The sequence below is a fragment of the Macaca nemestrina genome, chromosome 1, assembly GCF_043159975.1.
Source record: "Macaca nemestrina isolate mMacNem1 chromosome 1, mMacNem.hap1, whole genome shotgun sequence".
NCBI classification, from domain to species: Eukaryota; Metazoa; Chordata; class Mammalia; order Primates; family Cercopithecidae; genus Macaca; species Macaca nemestrina.
In genome coordinates, this window is record NC_092125.1 from 227,659,773 (window position 1) to 227,684,236 (window position 24,464).

Genomic DNA, 24,464 nt, shown 5'->3' on the forward strand with positions numbered 1-24,464 from the left:
CTTCCCGTGGGAAGCACCTGGGAAGTAATGGGGGGTGGGGTGCCACCAGACCAACATCCCTAGACTTCCCCACCTTCAGCCACCATCAGAACCTCTCCCCAGGTGCCCTCCTGGGATTCAGGGCTGAATCTGCCCAGTTCCCACACTGTTAGGAAGGTGGGTCCCCCATGGGGATCCCTTCAGGTACTTTTTTTTTTTTTTTAAGACAAAGTCTCACTCTGTTGCCCAGGTTGGAGTGCAGTGGTGTGATCTCGGCTCACTGCAACCTCTGCCTCCTGGGTTCAAACGATTCTCCTGCTCCAGCCACTTCAGTAGCTGGAACTGCACGTATGCACCACCACGCTGGGCTAATTTTTGTATTTTAAGTAGAGATGGGGTTTCACCATATTGGTCAGGCTGGTCTCGAACTCCTGACCTCAAGTGATCCTCCCGCCTCAGCCTCCCGAAGTGCTAGAACAACAGGCCTGAGCTACTGCGCTTGGCCCCTTCCGGTACTTTTGGCCCAACCCCCTCCATGGCTGGGGGCGCGGAGGCGGAGAAAGAAGTCGCTTGCCCTGGTTCTACTTTGAAGTGTTTCTCAGGGTTGGGGCGAGAGTTGGGGTAGGGACCGGGATGCAACTCCATTGTGTGTCAGCGCTTCGCGTGTTCTCCTTGGCCTTTCTGCTGCTGCCAAATGAGTTCAGGTCTAGGCCGAGCAGAGGGGGCACCTGGTCGGGCTCGGTTGGCCTCGGGCGGCCCCGCCTCCCCCCGCCCGCCAGGCGGGCCCTTCTCGACGGCGCGGGGCGGGCCCTGCGGGCGCGGGAGTGAAGGCGGAACCACGACGGGCAGAGCGCACGGAGCTGGGAAGCCCCTGGGCGCCCGTCGGAGGGCCGAGCGCGGCGCCGAGGGCCATGGAGCAGCGGTCGCGGGGCTCCGCGGCGGTGGCAGCGGTGTCTACGGTGAGTTGAGAGGCAGGAGGCGAGGGGCAGCTTTGAGCCTTGTCCCAAGAGCCTCCGTGAAGGAAGGGGCCCCGGGCGCAGTCTCCACTCCAAGCCTCCCTGTGCCTCGGCTGGCCACCCCTTCCAACCTCGTTAGAGGCTCCATCAGGGCGTAGCCCTTCCACTGAGAGGAAACTCCTCCCAGGAGGGTCTGGGGGCCCCAGGTAGAGAATGATCAGTGTCCCTCCCCCAACAGAAAGCATAGGTGGGGGTGTGGGTGCTGCCGTGTCCCTGCCCTGGTGGACGGGAAGCTTATGAGAGGCTGGAAGAGCCCCTTCCTCTGGCTCTCTGAAGCCTGGTGTGTGCACAGGGGGAAGGAAGTTAGTCTCGTCTCCACCCATGGGCACCCCTTCTGCGGGGGGCCTGGGAAGTGGGCTGTTCTGTGGGCAAATGCTGGGGCCTCTGAAATGGCGGAGACCGGGCAGGGAGAGGCCCCACGTGGGCAGCTGCACTGAGAGTCAGCAGCACCTGTCCCCCAGGCGCTCCTCCTGGTGCTGCTGGGGGCCCGGGCCCAGGGCGGCACACAAAGCCCCAGGTGTGACTGTGCTGGTGACTTCCACAAGAAGAATGGTGTGTTTTGTTGCAGGGGCTGCCCAGCAGGTAAGTGGCCACAGGGGTGGGAGAGGCATGGGACAGGCAGGGCTGGAGAGGTGGCGGGCAGGCCAGGGAGGTAAGAAGAGGCTGGCAGGGGAGGTAGGGATAGGCTGACAGAGAAGTAGGGAGCTGGAGAGAAAGAGGGAGGGAGGGCAGGGTGGGAAGCAGGTTGAGGGTTGCTGGGCAGCCCCTCTGCCTGCCTGACCCCTGCCTGGTTCCACAGGGCACTACCTGAAGGCCCCTTGCACGGAGCCCTGTGGCAACTCCACCTGCCTTCTGTGTCCCCAAGACACCTTCTTGGCCTGGGAGAACCACCATAATTCTGAATGTGCCCGCTGCCAAGCCTGTGATGAGCAGGGTGAGGGGCTTCTCAGTGTTTGGCAGGGGGTTCCTAAGGACAGGCCTTTCTGAAGGAAGTGGCTGGCTTGGGCCCAACCTTGGGGTGTGAGGGTCCTGCACCCACCCTTGCCAGAACCCTCCACCCTGATCCTCCTTCAGGGTGCCCTTGCCCCTTCTCTCTTCCTGGTGACCTTTCCATCTCTCCATGTGCCTTGGCCTCTGGTCGGCCTCAGTCTCTGAGCTTCTCTCTTTTTTAGGGTAGCCCTGCACCTGTCTCTCTTTCACCTATTCCTGTCTCCATTATCTTGGGGGCGGGGGTCTGCCTCTGCCTCTCTATGGGAGCCTTTGGCCCTAACTCTCCACTCTCCATCTCCCTGCACCCCCACCAGCCTCCCAGGTGGCACTGGAGAACTGTTCAGCTGTGGCCGACACCCGCTGTGGCTGTAAGCCAGGCTGGTTTGTGGAGTGCCAGGTCAGCCAATGTGTCAGCAGTTCACCCTTCTACTGCCAACCATGCCTAGACTGCAGGGCCCTGCACCGCCACACACGGCTACTCTGTGAGTACCCCCACCCAGGGCTATCTACTCCCTGACCCACTTCTCTGCCTGCCCTACTCCTGTTCCATGCTGACGCATGCCTCTCCTGGACTGCAGGTTCTCGCAGAGATACTGACTGTGGGACCTGCCTGCCTGGCTTCTATGAACATGACGATGGCTGCGTGTCCTGCCCCACGTAATACCTAGCTGTCTTGGGATGGAAGGAAGGGCAGCTGGGAGCAGGGCAAGGGCCTGGGGTGGGGCAGGTGCTGCTGGTTCAGGAATAGGAAGAGGGGACAGGGAGGAGGGAACTTGGCCCTGTGTTGGATGGGCCCCACTTCAGGCAAACTTAGATGGTAAAAGAGAAATCTGCATCCTCCTTAGCCAGATAAATAAGGGTATATGCCTTCCCTTTCAGCCAGCATTCCCCCCAGTGATCCTTCTAGCCAGGTATTACAGATGATTTGTCACTTTTACAGACAGTCACACTGATACAGCTTTAAAACTTGGGCTGAAGGAGGTTGATGCTGCAGTGAGCTATGATCGTGCCACTGCACTTCAGCCTGGACAACAGAGCAAGATCTATTAAATAAATAAATATTAAATCTATTAAATATTAAATAAATATTAAATATATTAAAATAAATAGATAAATACAAAGGGCTGAGAGTCAGGATTGTGCTGCTAGTTCTCTAGGGGATCTTGGGCAAGTTTAGAGAATTCACATCTCTGATATGTGGTGTCCCTTTCTCAACATGGGATGTTAGCAGCTTCTTCACAGGCCTTTGATCAGAGGTAAGGGACTTTCTGTATCTGTTCAAGTCTTTTTTTTTTTTAGATGGAGACTTGCTCTGTCACCCAGATTGGAGTGCAGTGGCACGATCTTGGCTCACTGCAACCTCTACCGCCTGGGTTCAAGTGATTCTCCTGCCTCAGCCTCCCAAGTAGCTAGGACTTCAGGCGCCCACCACCATGCTGGCTAATTCTTTGTATTTTTAGTAGAGACAGGGTTTCACCGTGTTAGCCAGGATGGTCTCGATCTCCTGACCTCATGATCTGCCCACCTCGGCCTCCCAAAGTGCTGGGATTACAGGTGTGAGCCACCGCACCCGGCCTTCATTCAAGTCTTTATTGAATATCTCCTATGATCTACACACTGTTCTAAGTGCTGGGGATGCAACAGGGAACAAAATAGGCAAAATCCCTGTCCTTTGGGGGTTGACATTCTAGTGACTCTTCATATAGTCTAGAAGCTGCTCAATGAATAGTGTCTGTGGTTGTTATCGGGGGCACAATGACAGGAACATTCTTGGGTAGAGTGAGGCTCACAAGAGAGAGGCCTGGGGAGGGAAGAGTCTCCAGGATGGAGCAGTCTTGGGGAGCCCCTCCTGGCATGCACCCCCTCATCCCTCAGGCCACCCCCGTCCCTTTCAGGAGCACCCTGGGGAGCTGTCCAGAGCGCTGTGCCGCTGTCTGTGGCTGGAGGCAGAGTAGGTGGTGTGCTGGGAATGCAAGTGGGAGAACTGGGATGGGCCGAGGGGAGGCGGGTGAGGGGGGCTACCACCCAACACCCACCAGCTGCTTTCAGTGTTCTGGGTCCAGGTGCTCCTGGCTGGCCTTGTGGTTCCCCTCCTGCTTGGGGCCACCCTGACCTACACATACCGCCACTGCTGGCCTCACAAGCCCATGGTTACTGGTAAGTACACAGACCCACACACACACACACACACGCACGCAGAAGCCTGGGGTCAGGATGGGTAGCCCAGAGTCTACTCAACCCTGATACAGAAGGGGAAACTGAGGCAGGGGGTGCGGGGTGCAGAGGAACCCTAGAGGAGCTGTACCAGCACCCAGGTCCAGGAGGCTTGCCTGGTCGCTGACCGTACTGTCCCTGTGTCTGTCAGCAGATGAAGCTGGGATGGAGGCTCTGACCCCACCACCGGTAAGAACCTCACTGTGTGATTCTGGGCTGCCCTCTGGAGCTGGAAGATCAAGCCTTATTGTGATCCCCAGAGCTTGGCACGTGGCTAGCACAGGGTAGACCTAGTAGACAGAGGTGTTGCGAACTGAGTCCTGCCCTCAAGGGGTGTCAGTCAGCTGGGGTTCAGACTTGTACACAGGAGCTAACAGTTCAATGGAAGGAGAGCCCCATGGTGCTGGGGGACAAGAGGAAGGAGGCGGGGGCAGGGGACTCGAGGCAGAAGCAAGAGTTCTGCTGGGCCACAGTGAGAGCTGGGCCAACTGTGGGAGGTATCACTGCGGGAGTGTCTGCTGACTGAACCAGGGACTGTTCCCTCCTGAAGAGGCACTGCAGGTAAGGGGCCTTACTTGACAAGCAGGGCTGACCTGGGGCCCCTCTTGGCTTCCAGGCCACCCATCTGTCACCCTCCGACAATGCCCACACCCTTCTAGTACCTCCTGACAGCAGTGAGAAGATCTGCACCGTCCAGTTGGTGGACAACAACTGGACCCCTGGCTACCCCCACACCCAGGAGGCGCTCTGCCCGCAGATGACATGGTCCTGGGACCAGTTGCCCAACAGAGCTCTTGGTAAGGGACATCAGTGGCCTGAGGCCTTGACCCCATTCTCCTGTCTGCGGTGGGAAGTTGTGGTTTCACAACGTGTTCCCTTTCTGCCCCCTAACTGACTGGGTCCGCCCCCTGTGCCCTGACCCACGGGATCCAACCGGCTTCAGGCTTGGGGTACCCGCACGAACGCCCCTGACTCCACCTCCCGACCGCGGCCCACGTACCCCATTGGCTCTCTCTGGCCCTGCCCCAGGCCCGGTTCCTGCGTCCACACTCTTGCCAGAGTCCCCAGTCGGCTCGCCCACCATGATGCTGCAGCCGGGCCCGCAGCTCTACGACGTGATGGACGCTGTGCCAGCACGGCGCTGGAAGGAGTTCGTGCGCACCCTGGGGCTGCGCGAGGCGGAGATCGAAGCCGTGGAGGTGGAGATCGGCCGCTTCCGAGACCAGCAGTACGAGATGCTCAAGCGCTGGCGCCAGCAGCAGCCCGCGGGCCTGGGCGCCGTCTACGCGGCCCTGGAGCGCATGGGGCTGGACGGCTGCGCGGAGGACTTGCGCAGCCGCCTGCAGCGCGGCCCGTGACACGGCGCCCACTCGCCACCTAGGCCTCTGGTGGCCCTTGCAGAAGCCCTAAGTACAGTTACTTATGCGTGTAGACATTTTATGTCACTTATTAAGCCGCTGGCACGGTCCTGCGTAGCCGCACCAGCCGGCCCCACCCCTGCTCGCCCCTATCACTCCAGCCAAAGCGAAGAAGCACGAAGGAATGTCGGGAGGGGGTCAAGACATTTCTCAGTTTCTCGGCCGGAGTTTGGCTGAGATCGTGGTATTAAATCTGTGGGGAAAAAAAAAAAAAAAAGGCTTCTTGGCGTTTCTGCGGGGCTGGGGTGTTAAGTGGCCTGGACTTTTCTCGAGGGAGTCGAAGGGGACGGGAATCTTGTCACCCCGGGGTCTGGCACCCATGGTGGAGTCCAGTGTGGCCTTAGCTCCCAAGCCTGCCCCTCCCGAGTCCACTCTGGTCCAATTACTCCCAGAAGAGAGCAAGTCGCGGCCACAGCGAGTGATGAGAGCGCTTTAATGGGGCTGCGAGGAGGCGGGGACAGGGTCGGGATGGGGTGCAGCAGTTACAGACACAGGGTCAGGGCCCCTCATCCTCCACTGACTCCACCGGGGCAGTGAAAGGGTCCTGGCAGCGAGTGGGTCTGGCTGGGGACCGGGCGTAGACTTGAGGGAGGTGGGGTCCCAGGGGCCCCAACTGAGGCCCGACAGGCAGTTTTCATCTTTCTGGTAAACAAATGACTGAGAGGAAACCCTCGGCGGGGATAAGAAATGAGGCCCGGGCTAGGCCGGGCACAGATCTGGGTCAGGGACGGAGGGAAAACCCCTTCCCCGAGCTCAGGGCCTGCCTCCACCCAGGATGCGCCAGCGACGCCGGTTCCGGGGTGCGGGGGAGGGGACTGCATCCTGGAGGGGGCTGAGCCCCGCAGGAAAACAAAGTCACCACCCACAGGGCTGGGGAGAGCTCTTCACTCTTTGATATTCAACGAACATGCAAATATATGTAAGTCGGCATGCAAATAAGCAGCATTTTTTGTTGTTTGCATCAGCAGCTTGGGCACTTATTCTGGGCAACTGGGGCGGCATGTGCACTCCAGTGTTGCCAAGGGCTGGGGATGCGGGGCCAGGATGGGGGGTCGGGGGGGTTCCAGCGCAGGAGGGGTGGGCTGTGCGGCTCCCAGCCCTTCTGCCGGGGCCTGGCTGGCTGGGGCTGGGGCGGGGGGCCCCTCCGAGCTGCAAGGCTGCGGGCAGGAGGCCACGGCCTCTAGTACTTAGCGATGTCCCCCTTCTTCAGGATGACCTGTCGCTGCCAGGGTGCCAGCTTGCTCTCATCGTAGCCCAGCGTCCGCAGCTTCTCTGACTGCTCCTTCTCCCGCCGCAGCTCCTCCTGCTTCTGTCGCTCCTCCTCTTTCCTGAGGCGGTGGGGGAGGGGGGGGGCAGACCCGGTGAAGTCTGGGGCCAGATACCCAGGCTGGCAGAAAGGGTGGGGCCAGGCACCAGGCAGAGGTCAGGTCACCCATGCAAGGGGAGGGTTACTGAGGGCGTGGGCTGGGTTGCTGAAGACAGAGGGGCTAGATTGGGGGCAGAATGGGGTTACTGGAGCACAGGGGAGCTATGTGAGTGGGAGGCTGAGGCTGGATTATTGTGGGCTGGGGTGTTACTGGAAACAGAGGTGCTGGGTCACTGTGTGGCACCGTGTGAGGAGGTGGTGTTGCTGGGGTGCAGCAGCAAGATTACTGGGATCAGGACTTCAGTTGTTGGGGAGCTGTCAATATGAAGTATTGAGGACTGGGGTGGGGCTGCTGGGGACCAGAGAGACTACATAATTGAGAGACAGGGACTGAGAATTAGAGACAGGTTATTAGAACATAGAGGGTAGATCTGCCCTGTTGACAGAATAGTCACTAAGCACATGTGGCTGCTGAGAATTTGAAATGTGGCTGGTCTAAACTGTGATGGATTGCAGGTGTAAAATGTGCATGATATTTCAAAGACTAAGTTTTATTATTATTATTATTATTTGAGACAGGGTCTCGCTCTGTTGCCAGGGTGGAGCACAGTGGTCAGATCATGGCTCACTGCAGCCTCGACCTCCTGGGTTCAAGTCATCCTCCCACCTCAGCCTCCCAAGTAGCTGGGACCACAGGTGTGTGCCACTACGCCCAGCTAATTTTTTTTTTCTTTTAATTGAGTCGGAGTCTCGCTCTGTCACCTAGGCTGGAGGGCAGTGGCACAATCTCAGCTCACTGCAACCTCCACCTCTGAGGTTCAAGCGATTTTCCTGCCTCCGCCTTCTGAGTAGCTGGGATTACAGGTGCGTGCCACCATGCCCAGCTAATTTTTGTATTTCTAGTAGAGACAGGGTTTCACCATGTTGGTCAGGCTGGTCTCGAACTCCTGACTTCAAGTAATCTGCCTGCCTTGGCCTCCCAAAGTGCTGGGATTACAGGTGTGAGCCACTGAGCCCGGCCTGCCCAGCTAATTTTTTAATTATTTTTTTGAGATGGAGTCTCCCTCCATTGTCTAGGCTGGAGCACAAAATGGTGCTATCCCAGCTCACTGCAACCTCCGCCTCCCGGTTTCAAGTGATTCTCCTGCCTCAGCCTCCTGAGTAGCTGGGATTACAGGCATGCGCCACCACACCCACCTAATTTTTGTATTTTTAGTAGAGACGGAGTTTTACCATGTTGCCCAGGCTGGTCTTGAACTCCTGACCTCAGGTGATCTGCCCGCTTCAGCCTCCCAAAGTGCTGGGATTACAGGTATGAGTCACTGCGCCTGGCCCCACGAAGCTAATTAAAAAAAAATTTTTTTTGCATGCCTGGTGTGGTGGCTCGTGCCTGTAATCCCAGTACTTTGGGAGGCTGAGGTGGGTAGATCACCTGAGGTCAGGAGTTGGAGATCAGACTGACCAACATGGCAAAACCTGGCCTCTCCTAAAAATACAAAAATTGGCCGGGCGCGGTGGCTCAAGCCTGTAATCCCAGCACTTTGGGAGGCCGAGGCGGGCGGATCACAAGGTCAGGAGATCGAGACCACAGTGAAACCCCGTCTCTACTAAAAATACAAAAAATTAGCCGGGCGCGGTGGCGGGCGCCTGTAGTCCCAGCTACTCAGGAGGCTGAGGCAGGAGAATGGCGGGAACCCGGGAGGCGGAGCTTGCAGTGAGCCGAGATCGCGCCACTGCACTCCAGCCTGGGCAACAGCGTGAGACTCCGTCTCAAAAAAAAAAAAAAAAAAAAAAAAAAAAAAAAAAAAAATTAGCCGGGCATGGTGGTAGGTGCCTATAATCCCAACTACCTGGGAAGCTGAGGCAGGAGAATCGCTTGAATCCAGGAGGTAGAGGTTGCAGTGAGCCAAGATCATGCCATTGCACTCCAGCCTGGGCAACAAGAGCGAAACTCTCTCTCAAAGAAAAAAAAAGAAAGGCCAGGCGCGGTGGCTCATATCTGTAATCCCAGCACTTTGGGAGGCCGAGGCAGGCGGACCACAAGGTCAGGAGATCGAGACCATCCTGGCTAACATGGTGAAACCCTGTCTCTACTAAAAAAAATGCAAACAAATTAGCTGGGCGTGGTGGCCAGCGTCTGTAGTCCTAGCTACTTAGGAGGCTGAGGCAGGAGAATGGCCTGAACCCGGGAGGCAGAGCTTGCAGTGAGTCGAGATGGAGCCACTGCATTACAGCCTGGGCGACAGAGTGAGACTCCATCTCAAAAAAAAAAAAAAAAAAAGAAAAAGAAAAAAGAAAAAAAGACCAGGCTTGGTGGCTCACGCCTATAATCCCAGAACTTTGGGAGGCTGAGGTGGGTGGATCACTTCAGGTCAGGAGTTTGAGACCAGCTTGGCCAACATGGTGAAACCCCGACTCTACTAAAAATACAAAAATTAGCTGGGTGTGGTGGCACATGCTTGTAATCCCAGCTACTCAGGAGGCTGAGGTAGGAGAATCGCTTGAACCCAGGAGGTGGAGGTTGCATGAGCCCAGATCACCACGGCACTCCAGATTGGGTGACAAGAGTGAAACTCCGTCCCAAAAATTTTTTTTTTTTTTTTTTTTTTCCAGAATGAGGTCTCGCTGCATCGCCCAGGCTGGTCTCAAACTTTGGGGCTCAAGTGGTCCCCCTGCCTTGGCCTCTCAAAGTGCTAGGATTACATGTGTAAACCACCATGCCTGGCCAAAGACTTATTTTACAAGAGGAATATAAAACATCTCACTAATTTTCATATTGATTATGTGTCAAAATAATATTTTTGATATTTTGTGTCAAATAAAACAGTACTAAAATTAAGCTCACCTATATCCTTCTACATTTTCACTGTGGCTACTAGAAAATTTTATTTTATTTTATTTTATTTTATTTTATTTATTTTTTTATTTTTTTTGAGACGGAGTCTCGCTCTGTCGCCCAGGCTGGAGTGCAGTGGCGCGATCTCGGCTCACTGCAAGCTCCGCCTCCCGGGTTCACGCCATTCTCCTGCCTCAGCCTCCCGAGTAGCTGGGACTACAGGCGCCCACAACCGCGCCCGGCTAATTTTTTGTATTTTTAGTAGAGACGGGGTTTCACCGTGGTCTCGATCTCCTGACCTTGTGATCCGCCCGCCTCGGCCTCCCAAAGTGCTGGGATTACAGGCGTGAGCCACCGCGCCCGGCTAGAAAATTTTAAATTGCATCTGTGGCTCACATTATATTTCTACTGGACAGCACTGGGCTGGGTGAGATTACTAGGGGCAGAAAATACATTCTGAGGGCCAGTCAAGGTGATTGATACTGGGGTTAGGTTAATTGAAGGGTAGAAAAGGCCATGCTAATAGGAGGCAGGGACTGAATAACTGGGAGCAAAGTTATCAGAGCATGAGAGAGAGATTCTGGGGGACAGCGGGCTGGGGCATTATAAGGAGGAAAGAGGCTTTGTACAAGGACTAAGAGACAGGAGGATGCACTCAAGTTGGCCTGGATGAAGGGATGACCCTCTGCGACCTGGGTGGGGGTAAGGGTGGCAGGTTGGGGCCAGCCCTGCACTCACCGCTTCTGCTCCCTGGAAGGAAAAAGAGAGTGTCACTTGGTCCCTCCACCTCAGGGACGCAGTCAAGACACCCCGCCAGGCCAGCCTCTGCCTGACCCCCAGCTCACCTCTCTTCTTCCAGCTTCTTCCGCAGGAGGTCCCGCCTCCAGGCGGGCATGCTGGCCAGCCGGGCCTCCTCCTCCTCCTCCTGAAACACAACCACAAAGCTTCAGGGCCTGCAGGGGCTGGGAGATAGGGGGTACCCTCAACCTGGGGACCTGAAGGAGTCAGGGTCACAGGAAGATACCCTTTTGATGAACTTCTGTGGGACAAGTGGATGAAGTGCCTGGTCACAGCCCCTCAGAGCTGGCCTCCTTTCCCCTAGTAACCCAGACCCTTGTGTCCTACAGGAGGCACTAGAGAGATCAGAGCTGAGTGGGACAGAAGCAGAGAATAAGTAGCTGGGACCCAGATGTCCTGAGCGTGATTCCCCACAGGGGCAGGTGACCAATGGCCACAGGCCCAAGACCTCTGGGCAGATGCAGATGCGGGCCCCCGCCCAGCCTCTTGGCTCAGGGAGACTCCGGCTGCCCCTGGCTCCCCTGCGAAGGACCTTCAGCCCATGGTTGCCCTCTTCCCACAAGAGTGGACATGTGCCGTACATTTGTGGGGCTGCAATGACATCGGGGGCAGGTGTGGTGGCCAATGTAGGCAGTTTACAGCAAAGAGTTTTATTTATCGAATGTTACAGAGGAGAAAGGGTCTGTACACGGCACACTTCACACGGAACACTGCACACGAGGCTCCCTTGACCTCAGCCAAGGAGGTAGCTGTGAACTCCAGTGGAAAACCGGAGAGCATGCCACACTGCCACAAGGGGGAGCCGCAGCCCCTCACTCAGAGGGGCTTCTGCTGCCTGGCTCCACACAGAGCCCAGCAATGCCACGGGGCCAGAGGGGGACAGCTGGTTTGTTCTGTGCGTGCCCTGCCTATGCGACCAACGCCCCACAGCCTGCCACGATGGGACCTCAGAGGCTGAGGCAGCCTGGTCCTGGGCCGTCCGGGCTGCTCAAGGCCACAGTCCTGGGTTCTTCCTGCTGCTTCCGGCCTCTGGAGGGCGTCAGACAGGCGTCCAGACCCACGTTAAGACGCTGGAGGGTGAACTACGAATTCCGAATTCCGCTGCTCAGATGTCAAACAGCTCTGCCTCCTTCTCTTTCCAGAAGGAGAAGCTGCGGTCGATGTAGCGGCAGATGTCCTCGTTGCTGAACTCGCCCATCTCAGACACCAGTTCCAAGGGGTCTTCGGCGGGGGCTCCGGAACCAGGAGAGTCTGAGGTCGGGGGAGGCGCAGCAGGCGGGGGCGGCGGCTGCGGCGCAGGGGCCAGGGCCTCGGGCTGCCCCTCGGGCAGGACCCCTGTCTGAACTGGAGCGGCCTCTTCGGTTAGCTCTCGTTCTTTCTCTTCCTTTTTCTTCTCCTGTTCTTCTGGGGCTGGCTCAGCCTCCAGGCCATTCCCGAAGAACCGGTGCCTGAGGTCCTCGAAGCCGTCGCTCCAGCCGCGCCGTCCGGCCTCCACCTCCTCCAGCACCACGCGGTGGAAGAGGCGGATGCGCTCCCACGGGTGGCTGCCCAGCCGGTCGAACATCTCGTAGCACAGTAGGTGGCGGAACTTGCGCTCCTCGCGGCTCAGGCCCATCTCGAGTAGCTGGAAGTAGCCGAGCATGAAGAGGTCCAGCGTGAGGCTGTCGTAGCGCGGGGGTGCGCCGCCGTCCAGGGGCGGCAGGAAGTGCTGGGGCCAGTACAGGCCGTGCGCCAGGCCCGGGCTTGCCGGCACGCGCCGCAGCAGGCTCCGCCAGTGGCCCAGCAGCTTGCCTACCGCCTGCCGCTGCCTCAGCAGCTGCCGCAGTCGTTCGTCGGGACCGTGGGCTGCGCCGTCGCTCGCTGGCAGCCGGGGGGCGTCCGTGGCCTCCAGCTCCGGGCCGGCACCGGCGGCCGCCACACGGGGCAGCAGTCTGCGTAGGCGCGCCTGGGCGCGGCGGCCCGGGCCGCGGAAAGCCCAGCGGCGCCAGTGCTCCAGGAAGAGGTAGACGATGCGCTCTTTGCGCAGGTCGAGGTAGTCCTGGACGCCACGCAGCTCCGTGCAGAGGGGCGGCCGGCGCGCCAGCTGCTCGGGCTCAGGCAGCGCCGCCTGGCGATCCTTTGCCTCGGGCGGGCCCAGGGTGCCCAGGGGCTCCCAGTCGGCCAGCGGGCCGTGGGCGGCGCCGGCGCTGGGCTGGCCAGAGCCGGCCGCCACGTAGTCCTCCTCCAGGATGGGCTCGCGGCCCGGGGCGCCAGAGGACTGCGGGGGCTTGCGGCGCGGACAGCGCGCGGGCTCCGCGCCCCGTGCGCGCAGCTCGTAGGTGGCGCGCAGATGCTGCACTGAGACGCCGCACTCGAGGATCTCGCGCGCCACGGCCTCGCGGCACCAGCTGAGCGAGTGCGAGCGGCCCAGGCACAGCGGTCCGGGCCGCCAGGGCGCGTCGGGCAGCGGCGCTAGCGGCTGGCCGGTGTCAGCGGTCAGCAGTTCCGACAGGTGCGCAGGCCGGCCGCCCAGCGCGGCCAGCAGCGTGGCCATGCTCTTGAGCAGCGTGGAGATCTTGCTGCACCAGGCGGGCAGGCTGACGGCGCGGCCATGCATGCGGCGCGGGTCGACGGTGAAGCGCGGCGCCGACAGGGCGGCCGAGATGGGCAGCAGCTGCTCCAGCTCCAGCTCCAGTTGCTCCAGGCGCGCCTCCAGCTTCTGCGCCTTGTGCAGCACCTGCAGGTTCTCGATTTGCTGCTCGATGCGGAGGATGTCCGCCTCGGTCATGAGCTCGCCGAAGGGCCCAAGGATGGCGTTGTGCTCGCGGGAGTACCTCCAGCCCTCGCGGGGGTAGCAGCACGAGCTGGTGGCCGTCAGCTAAGGCGGGGAAGACAAGAGAGGGGAGGGAGGCGCGTCTCCCTCTGGCCCAGCTCCCGCAGTGGTGCCGGGAACCTTTTGCATGTCCTGGGTGGTGTAATGGCTCCGCGGGGCTGCATCTGCAGGGAGGGACCGCGCCTGGCCGGCGGGGGGTGACGCTGGGGCGTGGCTTCGGCCGAGCCGCCGCTCCGGGCTCTGCGCAGTGTCCACTTTGGTCGCTGGCGGGGGGCACGGCCGGTCGCTGGTCGCTGCTGCGGCGGCAAGGAGAACAGGCCGGCAGACGGGGTCTCCATGCCTGGCTTGTTGGCTCATTACACCACCCAAGGAACTTGCGAAAGGCGTTGAAACTGAGAGGCGCGGTGGCCCTCCCCAACCAATTCGAGGGTGGCTATTGTGAGGCCTCTCGTCTCAGACTCATGACCCCTTCTCGAGCTCCCCTGTGGCCCAAGCTTTCCCGCTCCCTGTGGTCAGTGTTTTATGTGCAGAATGAGAGGCCACTCTGCTCTTAAAGAGGCTACAGCTGCAGCTTCCACTGAGCTGCCCACCCACCACCCCCATCCTGCTGGACAGCTGGGCACCGTAATATTCTCATTTGCTCACTTTTCTCCACCTCTGATGTCCAGTTTTCCCCCCTGGGCCTGCCATCACCTCCCCAGAGGTCCCTGATTCATCTTGACCCTATGCGATCCACTCCCCACATACAAAATAGGAAGCGGCCTCTTCCCTGCTTAACACTCCCCCCACCCGGCTTCCCAGTGCTCCGGGAGAAAGTCCGTTCTCTTCTGGGCCGCTGGCCAGATCTTGGTAACCTGGCCCCCACTGAGGTCTCTCCAGCTTAGTGACCCCCTTCCTCCAGGACAGTCAGGGCCACATCCACTGTCACTTCCAGACTGCCCTGTCCCACCTGTGGCTCTTCAGTCCACTCTCCTCCTGGCCACCCCTCACTCATCTTCTAAGTCTCACCTTAGACATCACCTCTTCCTTCCCTAACACACCCCCCAGCCCACATATAAGGTGGTCATTTAGGGTTGCCCCAGTCCCTTCCGTTCCCCATTGCAGCTGGCTGTGTTACATCAGCCCAGGTACTTCTCTCCACTGCCACCCACTCTCACACTGCCCCATTTTTTGTGCTCGGTGACTCGCACACATGTCCGCAGCCACCTTAGAGCAGGCCTTGATATGTTCACCATGAATCCCCAGAGGCTACAACAGTGTGTGGGGCACATAAATGGCACTCGGGGGCCAGGCGTGGTGGCTCACGCCTGTAATCCCAGCACTTTGGGAGGCCAAGGCAGGTGGATCACTCGAGGCCAGGAGTTCGAGACCAGCCTGGCCAATCTCTACTAAGAATACAAAAATTAGCCGGGCATGGTTGGTGGGCATCTGTAGTCCCAGCTACTCGGGAGGCTGAAGCGGGAGGATCGCTTGAACCCAGGAGGCGGAGGTTGCAGTGAGTCGAGATCACACCACTGTACTCCAGCCTCAATGACAGAGTGAGACCCTGTCTCAAAAAATAAAAATAAATGGCATTTGGGGAACAGTTGTTGGATGAATGAAAGGCAACTCATCCTGCCAGCGGGTGCTGATCGGCCCACCTTACAGAGAAGGAAACTGAGGCTGGATGAGGCTCAGTATTGGCAGCTGGAAGGTGGCAGTGCAGCAATAGAGCCCATGTCCCTAAGACTGAGACCAAAGCCCTCTTGGCTATGCAGTGTGGTCCTTGGACCAGCGTCATCAGCAGCCTCACCCAGGAGCTGGCTAAAATGCAGAGCCTCAGCACCGCCCAGACCTCCTGAATCTGAACAGGCCTTTTAACTAGATCCCAGGTGCTGGGCACGTGAGGGAGAGTCTGAGAAAGGCTGCTGTCTCACTTCCAAGGACAGGCTGCTGGGAGTGTGTGTGGAGACTGGGACAAGCCCCAAACGGGGGCCTGCTACCCTGCTTTCCACAAAGAAAATGGCCAGGCACAGTGGCTCATGCCTGTAATCCCAGCACTGGCCAACATGGTGAAACCCCATCTCTAATAAAAATACAAAAAAATTAGCTGGGCATGGTGGCACGCGCCTGTAATCCCAGCTACCTGGGAGGCTGAGGCAGGAGAATCACGAGCATGGGATTGAACCCGGGAGGCGAAGGTTGCAGTGAGCCGAGATCGTGCCACTGCACAACAGTCTGGGCGACAGAGCGACTCTGTCTCAAAAAAAGAAGAAAAGAAAAGGAAGAAAAGAAAGAAAAAGAAAAGAAAGGAAAGAAAGAGAGAAAGAAAAAGAGAAAGAAAGGAAAAAGAAAGGAAGAAAAAGAAAGAAAGGAAGAAAAAGAAAGAAAAAGAAAAACGGGAGGCCCCGAGGTTGGGGTTGGGAATGGCATGGGGGATGGGCTGTGCATCCAGATGCAGACCCCAGGGCTCCCTGGGCACCCCGCCCCACCCACCTTCCGCCTCTGCTCCTCCTCCTCCTGCATCTTCAGCTGCAGCTTGCGCACCATCACCTGGCGCTTCCACTCGGGGATGGGCCGGCCCTGCTCATCGTGCGTGGGGATGAGCGCCTCCACGTCCAGCTGCACGCCCGGCGCAGGAGTAGTGGGCGGCACCGGAACCAAGCTTCCATTGAGCAGCGGCTGAAATCCCGCAGCTGGCGGTGTGGGGCTCCGGACTGGTGACAGTGCAGGTGACACAGACGGCAGCGGTGAATCGGGCTGCAGGGAGAAGCGGTGGGGCTGAGCGCCCGGTGGCCTGGGGCCAGGGAAGCCGGGTCGCAGGCTCCTGCCAGGCCCGCCTACCTGGAAGGCCGGCTGCCCGCTGCCTGAGAACACTGTGGTCAGTCCCTTGCTTTGCGGCGTAGGCTTCAGGCTCTTGCCAGCCTTAATCTCAGCCAGTAGCTCCGAGTTGTCGCCCGTCGGGGACATCATGTTGAAAGACTTGGTGCCTATGCAGAGGCAGGAGATGAGGCACTGGCCAGGGTGGGGCTGCATCCCTGCCACCCCTCACCCGCCCCTCTGCAGCCCCCTTCCCAAGCCAAGATTGGCTGGGTGCCCATCCTCGGCCCCAGCAGGCAGCTCTCCAGATCCCAGGTCCCACAGGCTGCTTTCAGGGCCCCCAGAGGCGGGCCCTTGGTTCCCCGACTGTGACAACCCCACTATCCTCCCCACCCTACTCACGGGGTGGAGGGCCCCCGCCTGGAGGACCCTGGGAGTTCATGGTGGCTCTTGGGCATATGTCCCCGCCCAGCCACTGACTGCCCAGCTCCAAAACAATACCTGGAATCAGCCACCCGACCTTTGTCCCAGGTTCCCTAGCTCAGCCCGGCTGGGGTGGAGCCTCCCTCTGGCCCTCTCCCTACATCAGCAAAGCCTCAGTGACCCTTGAACTGAGTCAATTGGGGCCTCCATGGACATACAGAGTCCGGACCCTGGAGTGTCAGTACCCACCTGGTCCCCTCCCTCCCCACCACACCCACAGACAGACGCACAAGCAGACACATTGTTTGCAAGCCGGGAGCACATTTATGGCAAAGTGAGGCTCAGCTCTAGGGGCCCAGGAAAGCAGGGCCCTTACTGAGGCTACGGCAGGCACCCAGGAAGAAGGGCAGGTGGGTAATATGCAAATACACAGGGCAGAGGGTGCATTTTCCAGCTTAGCCGGAGGAGGCAAATGGAGATTTGGAGAGAGGTCTCTTGAGCCCCGATGAAGGGGTCAGGTCCGGGAGGGAGGAACAAAATGGGCTGATAGCTCTTGGATTCCCAGACTGGGGATCCCAGAGTACAGTCACAGGGAAGAAAAAGAGAAGAAAGGGAAAAATCGGTGTGGCTGGCTCATTTATTTAGGCAAAACCACCAGCCAGGCGCAGAATGCTTAGGTGCGTATGTGGGTATGAGGGTAGGTATGAGGTGCAAGGGCCCACCCATGCATCGAGTTTCTCTCGCCTGCCAGCCCCTGCCCTTTCCTCGAGTCTGGGCCCCTCCTGCCTTGCTTTTCCTGCCTCTTCCCCCCACCCCGCGCCTCAGCCTCAGCCAGGAGCCACGCGCGCAGCTACTCACTCTTCCTGTGCCTCAGGACTCTCACTTCTAGGGACCAAGAGGAGAGAAGTGACAGTGGAGTTAGGAGGGAGAGGGGGCCAGGATGAGACTGGGACAGCAGGGGACAGGGAGCGGGCCAGGGAGAGCGGGGGGAGGGGGAGTGGAGAAGAGAGGAGGAGCTTTTCTGCCCGTCTGGCTCTGGCCCCGGCTGCTCTGGGGCCTCATGAGGGTGGTCCATCGAGTTCCCGGCTTGGCTGGTGCCCCTGAGGGCTGGACAGGGCCACCACTGGCTCTAGCCCCTAGCAAGGGCCTCTACCTTGGCACTGGGTTGTGGTAGGGCACCCAGCCCTGGCTGTGCTGGGTGGGGGTGTCTGGGGAAGTCCAGAGTATTTTTCTCTGCCCTTAGCTTCAGCCCTGCTGCAGGCTGTGGAGGGAAGGAGGAGGAGGCTCGGCAGGTGCTGGACATGCTTCCATGGGCTCTGGTCTGCAGGGGCTGGGGCTCCACAGGAACCATAGGGGGACAAGCTCTGCTCTGCACTCCTAATCAGGGAGACAAAGCTTTGGAGGGTGCCACTAAGCATGATCTCTGCCCTGAGTGGCTGGGTGAGGAAGGCATCCCAGCCAGGCTGAGATGGGAGCACCACATCTAGACACCCTGTCCTGGGCCTTCTAGGTATCCTGGCAGGGGGACACTGTCCCACCCTACAGAAAAGCAGCCCAGGAATCCTGCACCAGTCTAGCTCTTAAAAAAGGATGCCTAGGGAAGTCACCGGGGAGGGAGGGGAAAACATTGCCTCCATAGCCAGGCCCCGGGTGGCCCAGGGCCCCTGGCAGGAACTGGCTAGGAAGAGTTGCTGGCATATCTAAGAAGGCTTCAGGTCTGTGCTGCTTGGAAGGACAAGAGAAAGACATGGAGAGAGGAAGAGAGGCTCAGGATAGAGGGGGGCAGGGGGAAGAGTGGCCAGCTGCCGGGCCTCTCTGAAGCTGGTTCTACTTCAAGTGTTCCTCCAGCACCAGCTCATTGGAAACGCCAGCGCCAGAGCTGGGAGACCCTTTCTAGCCGGTGGGAGGCAGGCCCAGAGAGGGGAGGGGACTTGCCCAGGCCACACAGCTAGGGGGTGGGAGGCAGGCCCAGACTGGGGAGGGGACTTGCCCCAGGAGCACAGCCCGGTCCTGCTTTGGCAGGACCTCGAGCAACCCAGAGCCCTTTCTTAGGGTCAAGTACTCAATGGGGTAGGGGTGGGCGGAAGAGCATGTAGAAGAGGAAAGACCCGCGCAGTGACAGCTGGGGAGGGGGTGGTGTCTAGATTTCCCTCCCCTTTCAGGGCTAGCGCCGCCCCCCACCCCTCAACCTGCTCCTACTCACTGCCGGTGGACGAAGAGGAGCGGCGCTGCCCGCAGCCAGGGCCAGCGCCCTCGAGGGGCAGAGGCGGGGCCGGTGGCAGCGAACTCGCGGCCTCGGGCAGGGGCGGCGGTGGCGGCGGGGGCGGCGGTGGCAGCTCCCTGGACGCCTTGGGGTCCGCGGCACAGCCGTTAGGCACGTGGTTCCCTGGGAGCAGCGCCGCCTGCGGGGGAGCAGAGGGGCCTTCGAGTGAGCCGCGGACGGCAGGGCCAAGGCGCGGGCAGCCGGCGGGCGCGGGCTGGCAGGCACGCACCTCCTCGCTGTGCGCCATGCCTGGACGTGCGGCCAGCGTCTCGCCCGGGCAGCGGCCCAGCTGCCGGTAGTAGTCCCCCGTGCTGGGCTGCTTGCTGAAGGCGCGGGGCTTGCGGCCGGAGTCCTGCCTCCGCAGCCCGTCGTGGCCGTCGCAGGAGCTTGGCTGCGGGAAGACAGTGACCGGTGGGGCTCGGGCACCTGCCGGGTAGGTGCCCCCCACGCCTCCCCACCCAGCCGTTCACCTCCTGGGGGGACTTGCGGCCAGCGGCCGTCGAGGGGTGCAGCAGCTGTCTTCCTACATCCCCTGTTCTCAGGGCGGGCACGGGGAGAGGGTCATGGGGGTGTCGGTGGAAGGGCAGGCTCCGCCCGCCTTACAGGGAGGGGTTCTGGGCACCGGCCAAGGGGCACAGGGGCCCCCACTGAGGCCAGAAGGGGCGGGCCCAGGGGCGGGGTGGCCCAGCCCCGACGCCAGGGGGAGCTGGAGAAGGGGCACCTCCCGGTTTAGCCCTCACTAGGCCCTTGGCCGCACCCCGCTCTCGGCTGTCAGACGGACTGCGGGTCCCCAGGGCTCCGCGGAGCCCAGTCTTTCGGGGTCCCGGGCCGGAGGGAGCCCCCTCCAGAGCCTGTGCTCTCCGAGGCTCCGGCTTGTCCCGGACCCCGGTTGCCCATCCGGGGGCTGCTCCTACCTGCCACGGTGCTGGTGGCCCCCGCTGTGCACCTGGCGGCGGGGGCGGCAGGACCCGACACCTGCGTTACCTGATACTTCCTCTCAGGTTACAGCCGCCCGCACACGGCCAGCCTATGGGCTCCGACGGCCTGACATCACCCGGGGCCCGCCAATCCCAGGCCGAACCCCCCAGCCGTCGCGGATACCACGGGGGTGCCAACTACCTTGCCACACCTGGCCGCAGCTCTGCACCCGCCCCAGGCCAGATGTGACCCCGCCCCCTGCGCCTCTCCCTAAGCTGGGAGCTGAGCCCCCACCTTCATCCCCGCCCGAGAGGGGAGAGGGCTGATCCTGGGCAGAGGGGGCCTCTCATATTTGGCCCCCGGCTCCGGGTCGCGTCCCCCTGCTTCCCCTCCTGCATCTGGAAACCATCCCCATCCGAAAGCGACACCGACACCCGCGCTCAAGCCTCGGGTTTCAGGGGCCGTAAGGCGGGGTCGGGTGACAGCGTGGCTTCCCGCCCCGTCGCAGCTGCCCCCAAATAGGCCCAGCTCAGTGAGGGAGAGTGAGGCGGCCCGGCCAAACGCTGAGTGACGGAGTGGGGGCTGTCCCCTGCCCCACTCTCCAGCCCCTGCGTCCCTGAGGTGGCCTCAGACCCTTCACCCCGCCCGACCTGGCTCACGTTGCAGGAAACGCGACACCGCAGGATTTGTTTTCTGGGCCAGCCCGCCCGCTCCGCGCCCCCTGCAGCCCAGAGGCTCGGACGCCACGACCCTGCTCCCGCCCTCGGTCAGGCACCCGCGCGGGGGGCGCCGCGGCCACACAAAGAGCCCTTTGTGGAGTGTCCGGGTCCCGGCCCTGGAGCCTGCGGCCCAGCACGCACACAGCCCGGAGGGACGCACACAGCCGGGAGGGGCGCACCAGCCGGGAGGGGGCTCACAGTCGGGAGGGGCACACACAGCCGGGAGGGGCGCACTGAGCCGGGAGGGAGGCACACACCCGGGACGGGCTCACACAGCCAGGAGGGGACCACGCAGACCTGGCACTTGGGCTCACCGGTGGAGAGGGGACACTGGCTGGGCCACCTGTCCTGTGGCTTTGGGCGGGGCCCACAGGCTGGGCTGGGAGCTCAGCGATTCCAGGGCCCCTGCAGCCCTAGCTGGCCGGCCCCCTCTGCCTCCCAGAGATGAAAGGGGAAGCCACTGTGGGAGCTTGGTCTAAGGTAGCATGAAGAGGGCAGCCACTGGAACTGGCCTGCAGGTTTGGTGTCCCTCCCATGCCTCCCTTGCCCAGTGGCCTTGTGACCTGGGTCACCTTGTATAAACTGGCCCTGGGGTGGCTTGCCTTGGGCTTAAGAGAGAAATGCAAGGTCCCAGGCTCCAGCAGGACCCCAGAGCGCTGCCACACCACATCTGGCCACCTGTGACCTCAGGCTGTCCCCTCACCTCTCAGGCCATCCTTGCTCTGTTCCTGTGGCCAGAATGCCAGTGTTCCCCAGGTCACCCTGCCCAAGATTCCCAGAATTGCTCAGACCAGACCTCTGCCCCCACTCCTGCTCCAGAGCCTCAGCCAGGGGCCTGCAGCCCCCAGACATCCCTAGGTGCCTCACACTCCACCTGCCTGCCCTGGCCTCATCCTCTCCACACAGGCTCTGCTTCCCTCCAGGGCTCCCAGCTCAGGCCTGGCCCTTTCCCCCAGGATCTCGAGCCCTAAACTGGAACTAGCCACAGCTTCACTTCCTCCCAGCCCCCACTGCCGGTGGGCACCCAGCCCTGCTAGTGCCTGCTCACCTTCCCCCCACACTCCTTCCAGCCCTCACCTCCACAGCCATGTCACCGGCACCTTCCACCTGGCAGCCACCTCCCTTGGGTAACACTCTCTGACAGCCTGGGGCTGTGGGGGTGGTGGGGGCATGCTTGGGGAGGGGCAGTCTCCATGAATTCTCTGTCAACTTCATGACAACCCAGCCACTCTGTGCAAGAGGTGGCACAGGCCCAGTTCCTGGTGAGGCACAGCTGTCTGGACCTGCGTCCTTCACTCCCCGGCTCCCATGGAGGGCGGTGACCTGCTCTTACTCTCCTCCCAGTCCAGTGTCCACCCCTGACCCCTCATGGGACTCGCCAGGAGCTTTGACTCTTGAACATGCCATGGACCTAGGGACCCCCACCCTATGCCCACTAGTGAGGCCAGGCCTTTGGCCTCACTGGCCCTCATCGGCCTAGTCCCCCTGCCGGGAGGCAGGCAGGGGGTGAGGGCTCACTACCTCCTTCTTGAGGGCCTCCGTCTGCACGTGGCGGAGTTTGTTCTTCGTCTGCATGTAGATGTCAGCTGCCTGTGGTCCCACAGGAGGCTTGGGAGCTGGGTAGCCAGGTGGGGGTGGGGGCAGTTGGGTGCCTGGGGGCGGGGGTGGCGGGGGAAAGCTGGGTGGGGGTGGTGGGGGTGTGGGCTTCCCAATCATGCCCTGAGGCAGGCCCAGCTCCGGGTTCAGCATGTCCATGTAGCTCTGTATGTCTGCAGCTCTAGCTCTGGAAAGCTCTGGGGAGGCAGAAGAAAGGGCCAGATTTGGGAGCTTGCGGACAGGCTGTTCCCCAAGACAGACTCTCCGCCACCTGGAAACAACTTGCCGAGGGCCACAGTGGGCTCCAGGGCACCACTTGGTACACTTGCTGTGGCCCCTGGCGGTGCTGGGCCTCCTCTCCCTGGCCCTGCCCTGCCCCAGTCCAGCACTTATTGGGGGAAGATCAGGCACCCTGGTTTGGAGGGGAAGCACCGAGGCTTTGGTGTGTCTAGAGGGCAGGGTCACCTGGAAAGGAAGGGTCTACTCCTTGGGAGTACGGATGACCACATCTAGTCTTTGCAGGGCACCCCTCCCGGGGCTGGAGGCCACCATCTGGTGGCGTAAACCAGGCATTGCAAGTGGACAGACGCCCATGCTCAGGGCATGGTCAGGGTGTGTGTACACACATGCCTGCAGTCTGCTGAGGTGACTGTGCATTTGTGTGTGTTTGAGTGTGTATGCATTTGTGCACGTGCTTCTTTGTACTGATGAATTTGTGTGCATTGCCCTATGGACATGGTTGTGTGTGTGTGTGCATATCTGTAGTATGGAAATAGAGCATTGTGTGCTTGTGTATAAGATGGGTGTGTGCAGATATTAGCATGGCTCTGTGTGTGTGTTCATATTTGTAGGCTGTATGTACACATGTACAAGCGTGTGCTTTTGTGTGTGAGTAGCTGAGAATAATGAATGGTGGGCGGCACATGTGGATTTTGTGTGTGGGGAGAGTACATGTGGATGTACACCTGTGTTTGTGATGAGCACACACACGCATGAGTGACATCTGTTTCTCAGCAGAAGGGGTGTCTCCTCCCCATGTTTAAGAGCAAGCGATGAGGGTAGTCTCTGACATTGGCTATGGCAGGGTGGCCCAAGGCCAACCCTCACAGCCCAGTGGTCTGGCTTCAGTCTGCTCTCCCTCCCCCTCTTCCTCCTTGGGCACACTCACCGCGTGGAGGGTGCTGGCCCTTGATGCTGGAGTGGCTGGAGGAGCAGGAGTCATAGTTGGAGAGGGTGCTGGTGGGCGAGCTGAGGTCAAAGTTCAGTGGCTGGACTGACACTGTGGTGTTGGGTGAGGACATGCCTGAATCCAGCTGCTTCGCCTCCAGCTCTGCGGATGGATCCCGGGAGAGCACGCGGTGCTCCACACTCTGAAGGGGAGGCAGGGAAGCCATGAAGGCAAGTGCTCCCCAAGGTGTGTTGCTCTCCAGGCTAGGGTCCCACTCAGCCACGCCTTCACTGTGGGATCTCGGTCAAGCCACACCCCTCTCCGGGGTCTCTTCTGCATCACTGGAGGGTCTCTCAGGTTCCTCCAAGTTAAGATTCAAGCCCAGCCCCGCCAGGCAGCAGGACCCAGGTTCCTGGGAAACTCCCTCGCCTGGCTCCTCCCTGATTAGGAGGGTGGAGAGATCGACGAGGAAGGGGCCTTGAGCTGCACCCCAAGGGGAGAACTGCCAGGAGATCGGCCTTCTCCCTTAAGGATCAGAGGCTCCATGGGGAGGCGCACAGCACAGGCCCATCCCTAGTTATCCGGCTGACAAGCTAGCGCTCCTTGCCGGACCTGGGACCTGGGGCAGACTCCCAACACCAGCCCGGCCTATCTCCTGATGGGGCCCTTGGGGTAAGGGTGGGGCCTGGGTAGCCAGCTGAGCAGTGATGGGCAGCCAGAGCTCAGGCTGCCAGGCCTGCCATTCCCCCGCCCTGCCGGGTCTGTGCCTCTGACCACAGGCCTGTCCCCTCCCGGTGCAGAGGGGGATGGGGTGGGGGCCCTGCTTACATTGCCCATGCTGCCCCTGCTGCCGGCAAGCCCGCTTGCTCCGCTGCCTCCTACCCAGGCGTATCCTCCTTGCTCCGTGCCCCCTCCCTGCCTAAGAAGTGTCACAGGCCCCCTGGGAGAGAGAGGCAGGCCTGGCACCAGGTAACGGCTCGGCGGCTGCGCTCATTGGCCCCGTAATTAGGGGCTCTGTGGGAGTGTTTGCCTTTTCTGGGCCAGCATCTTCTGTGGCTTGGATCTGTCACTGCCGAAGCTGGGCCTGCTTGGGTGAGAGAACCAGGGCACACACCCCCCACCCATTCCAGGGGACCAGGCCCAGCTGCC

At 60.5% G+C, this 24,464-nt stretch overlaps 2 protein-coding genes across 10 annotated transcripts in view; one reads left to right on the forward strand and one right to left on the reverse strand.

Annotated features, from left to right (window-relative positions):
* Positions 1–37: 37 nt before the first annotated feature.
* On the forward strand, positions 38–6,051 carry LOC105479540 (TNF receptor superfamily member 25). The gene is made up of 10 exons (XM_011737544.2): positions 38–938; positions 1,457–1,577; positions 1,795–1,929; positions 2,300–2,467; positions 2,564–2,642; positions 3,881–3,936; positions 4,035–4,142; positions 4,351–4,388; positions 4,816–4,996; positions 5,229–6,051. Exons 1-10 carry the CDS (start codon positions 891–893, stop codon positions 5,555–5,557), a joined length of 1,263 nt encoding a protein of 420 aa, XP_011735846.1. The 5' UTR covers positions 38–890; the 3' UTR covers positions 5,558–6,051.
* Positions 6,034–24,464, reverse strand: part of LOC105479896 (espin) — a 38,657-nt gene continuing 20,226 nt past the window's right edge. Inside the window, exons 6-15 of one of the 9 annotated variants that reach the window (XM_071067251.1) lie at positions 23,316–23,517; positions 22,073–22,344; positions 19,144–19,305; positions 18,855–19,053; positions 17,510–17,536; positions 16,253–16,398; positions 15,905–16,168; positions 10,665–10,744; positions 10,558–10,569; positions 6,034–6,945 (exon numbers count right to left, since the gene is read on the reverse strand). In XM_071067251.1, the coding sequence (XP_070923352.1) occupies positions 6,798–6,945; positions 10,558–10,569; positions 10,665–10,744; positions 15,905–16,168; positions 16,253–16,398; positions 17,510–17,536; positions 18,855–19,053; positions 19,144–19,305; positions 22,073–22,344; positions 23,316–23,517 (1,512 nt within the window). In that variant the 3' untranslated portion in view covers positions 6,034–6,797. Of the gene's footprint in view, positions 6,946–10,557; positions 10,570–10,664; positions 10,745–11,087; positions 13,475–15,904; positions 16,169–16,252; positions 16,399–16,630; positions 16,888–17,509; positions 17,537–18,854; positions 19,306–19,828; positions 20,071–22,072; positions 22,345–23,315; positions 23,518–24,464 lie in introns of those variants that run through there. The other 8 variants (XM_071067266.1, XM_071067262.1, XM_071067245.1 and 5 more) reach the window with 8 other exon arrangements.

Bases quoted from the DNA above. Each gene is read 5' to 3' on its own strand.
- LOC105479540 (XM_011737544.2), top strand. From the start codon at position 891: ATGGAGCAGCGGTCGCGGGGCTCCGCGGCGGTGGCAGCGGTGTCTACG. The intron at 3,937-4,034 runs GTAGGTGGTGTG...AGCTGCTTTCAG, and splicing joins TGTCTGTGGCTGGAGGCAGA to TGTTCTGGGTCCAGGTGCTC. The intron at 4,389-4,815 runs GTAAGAACCTCA...CTTGGCTTCCAG, and splicing joins AGGCTCTGACCCCACCACCG to GCCACCCATCTGTCACCCTC.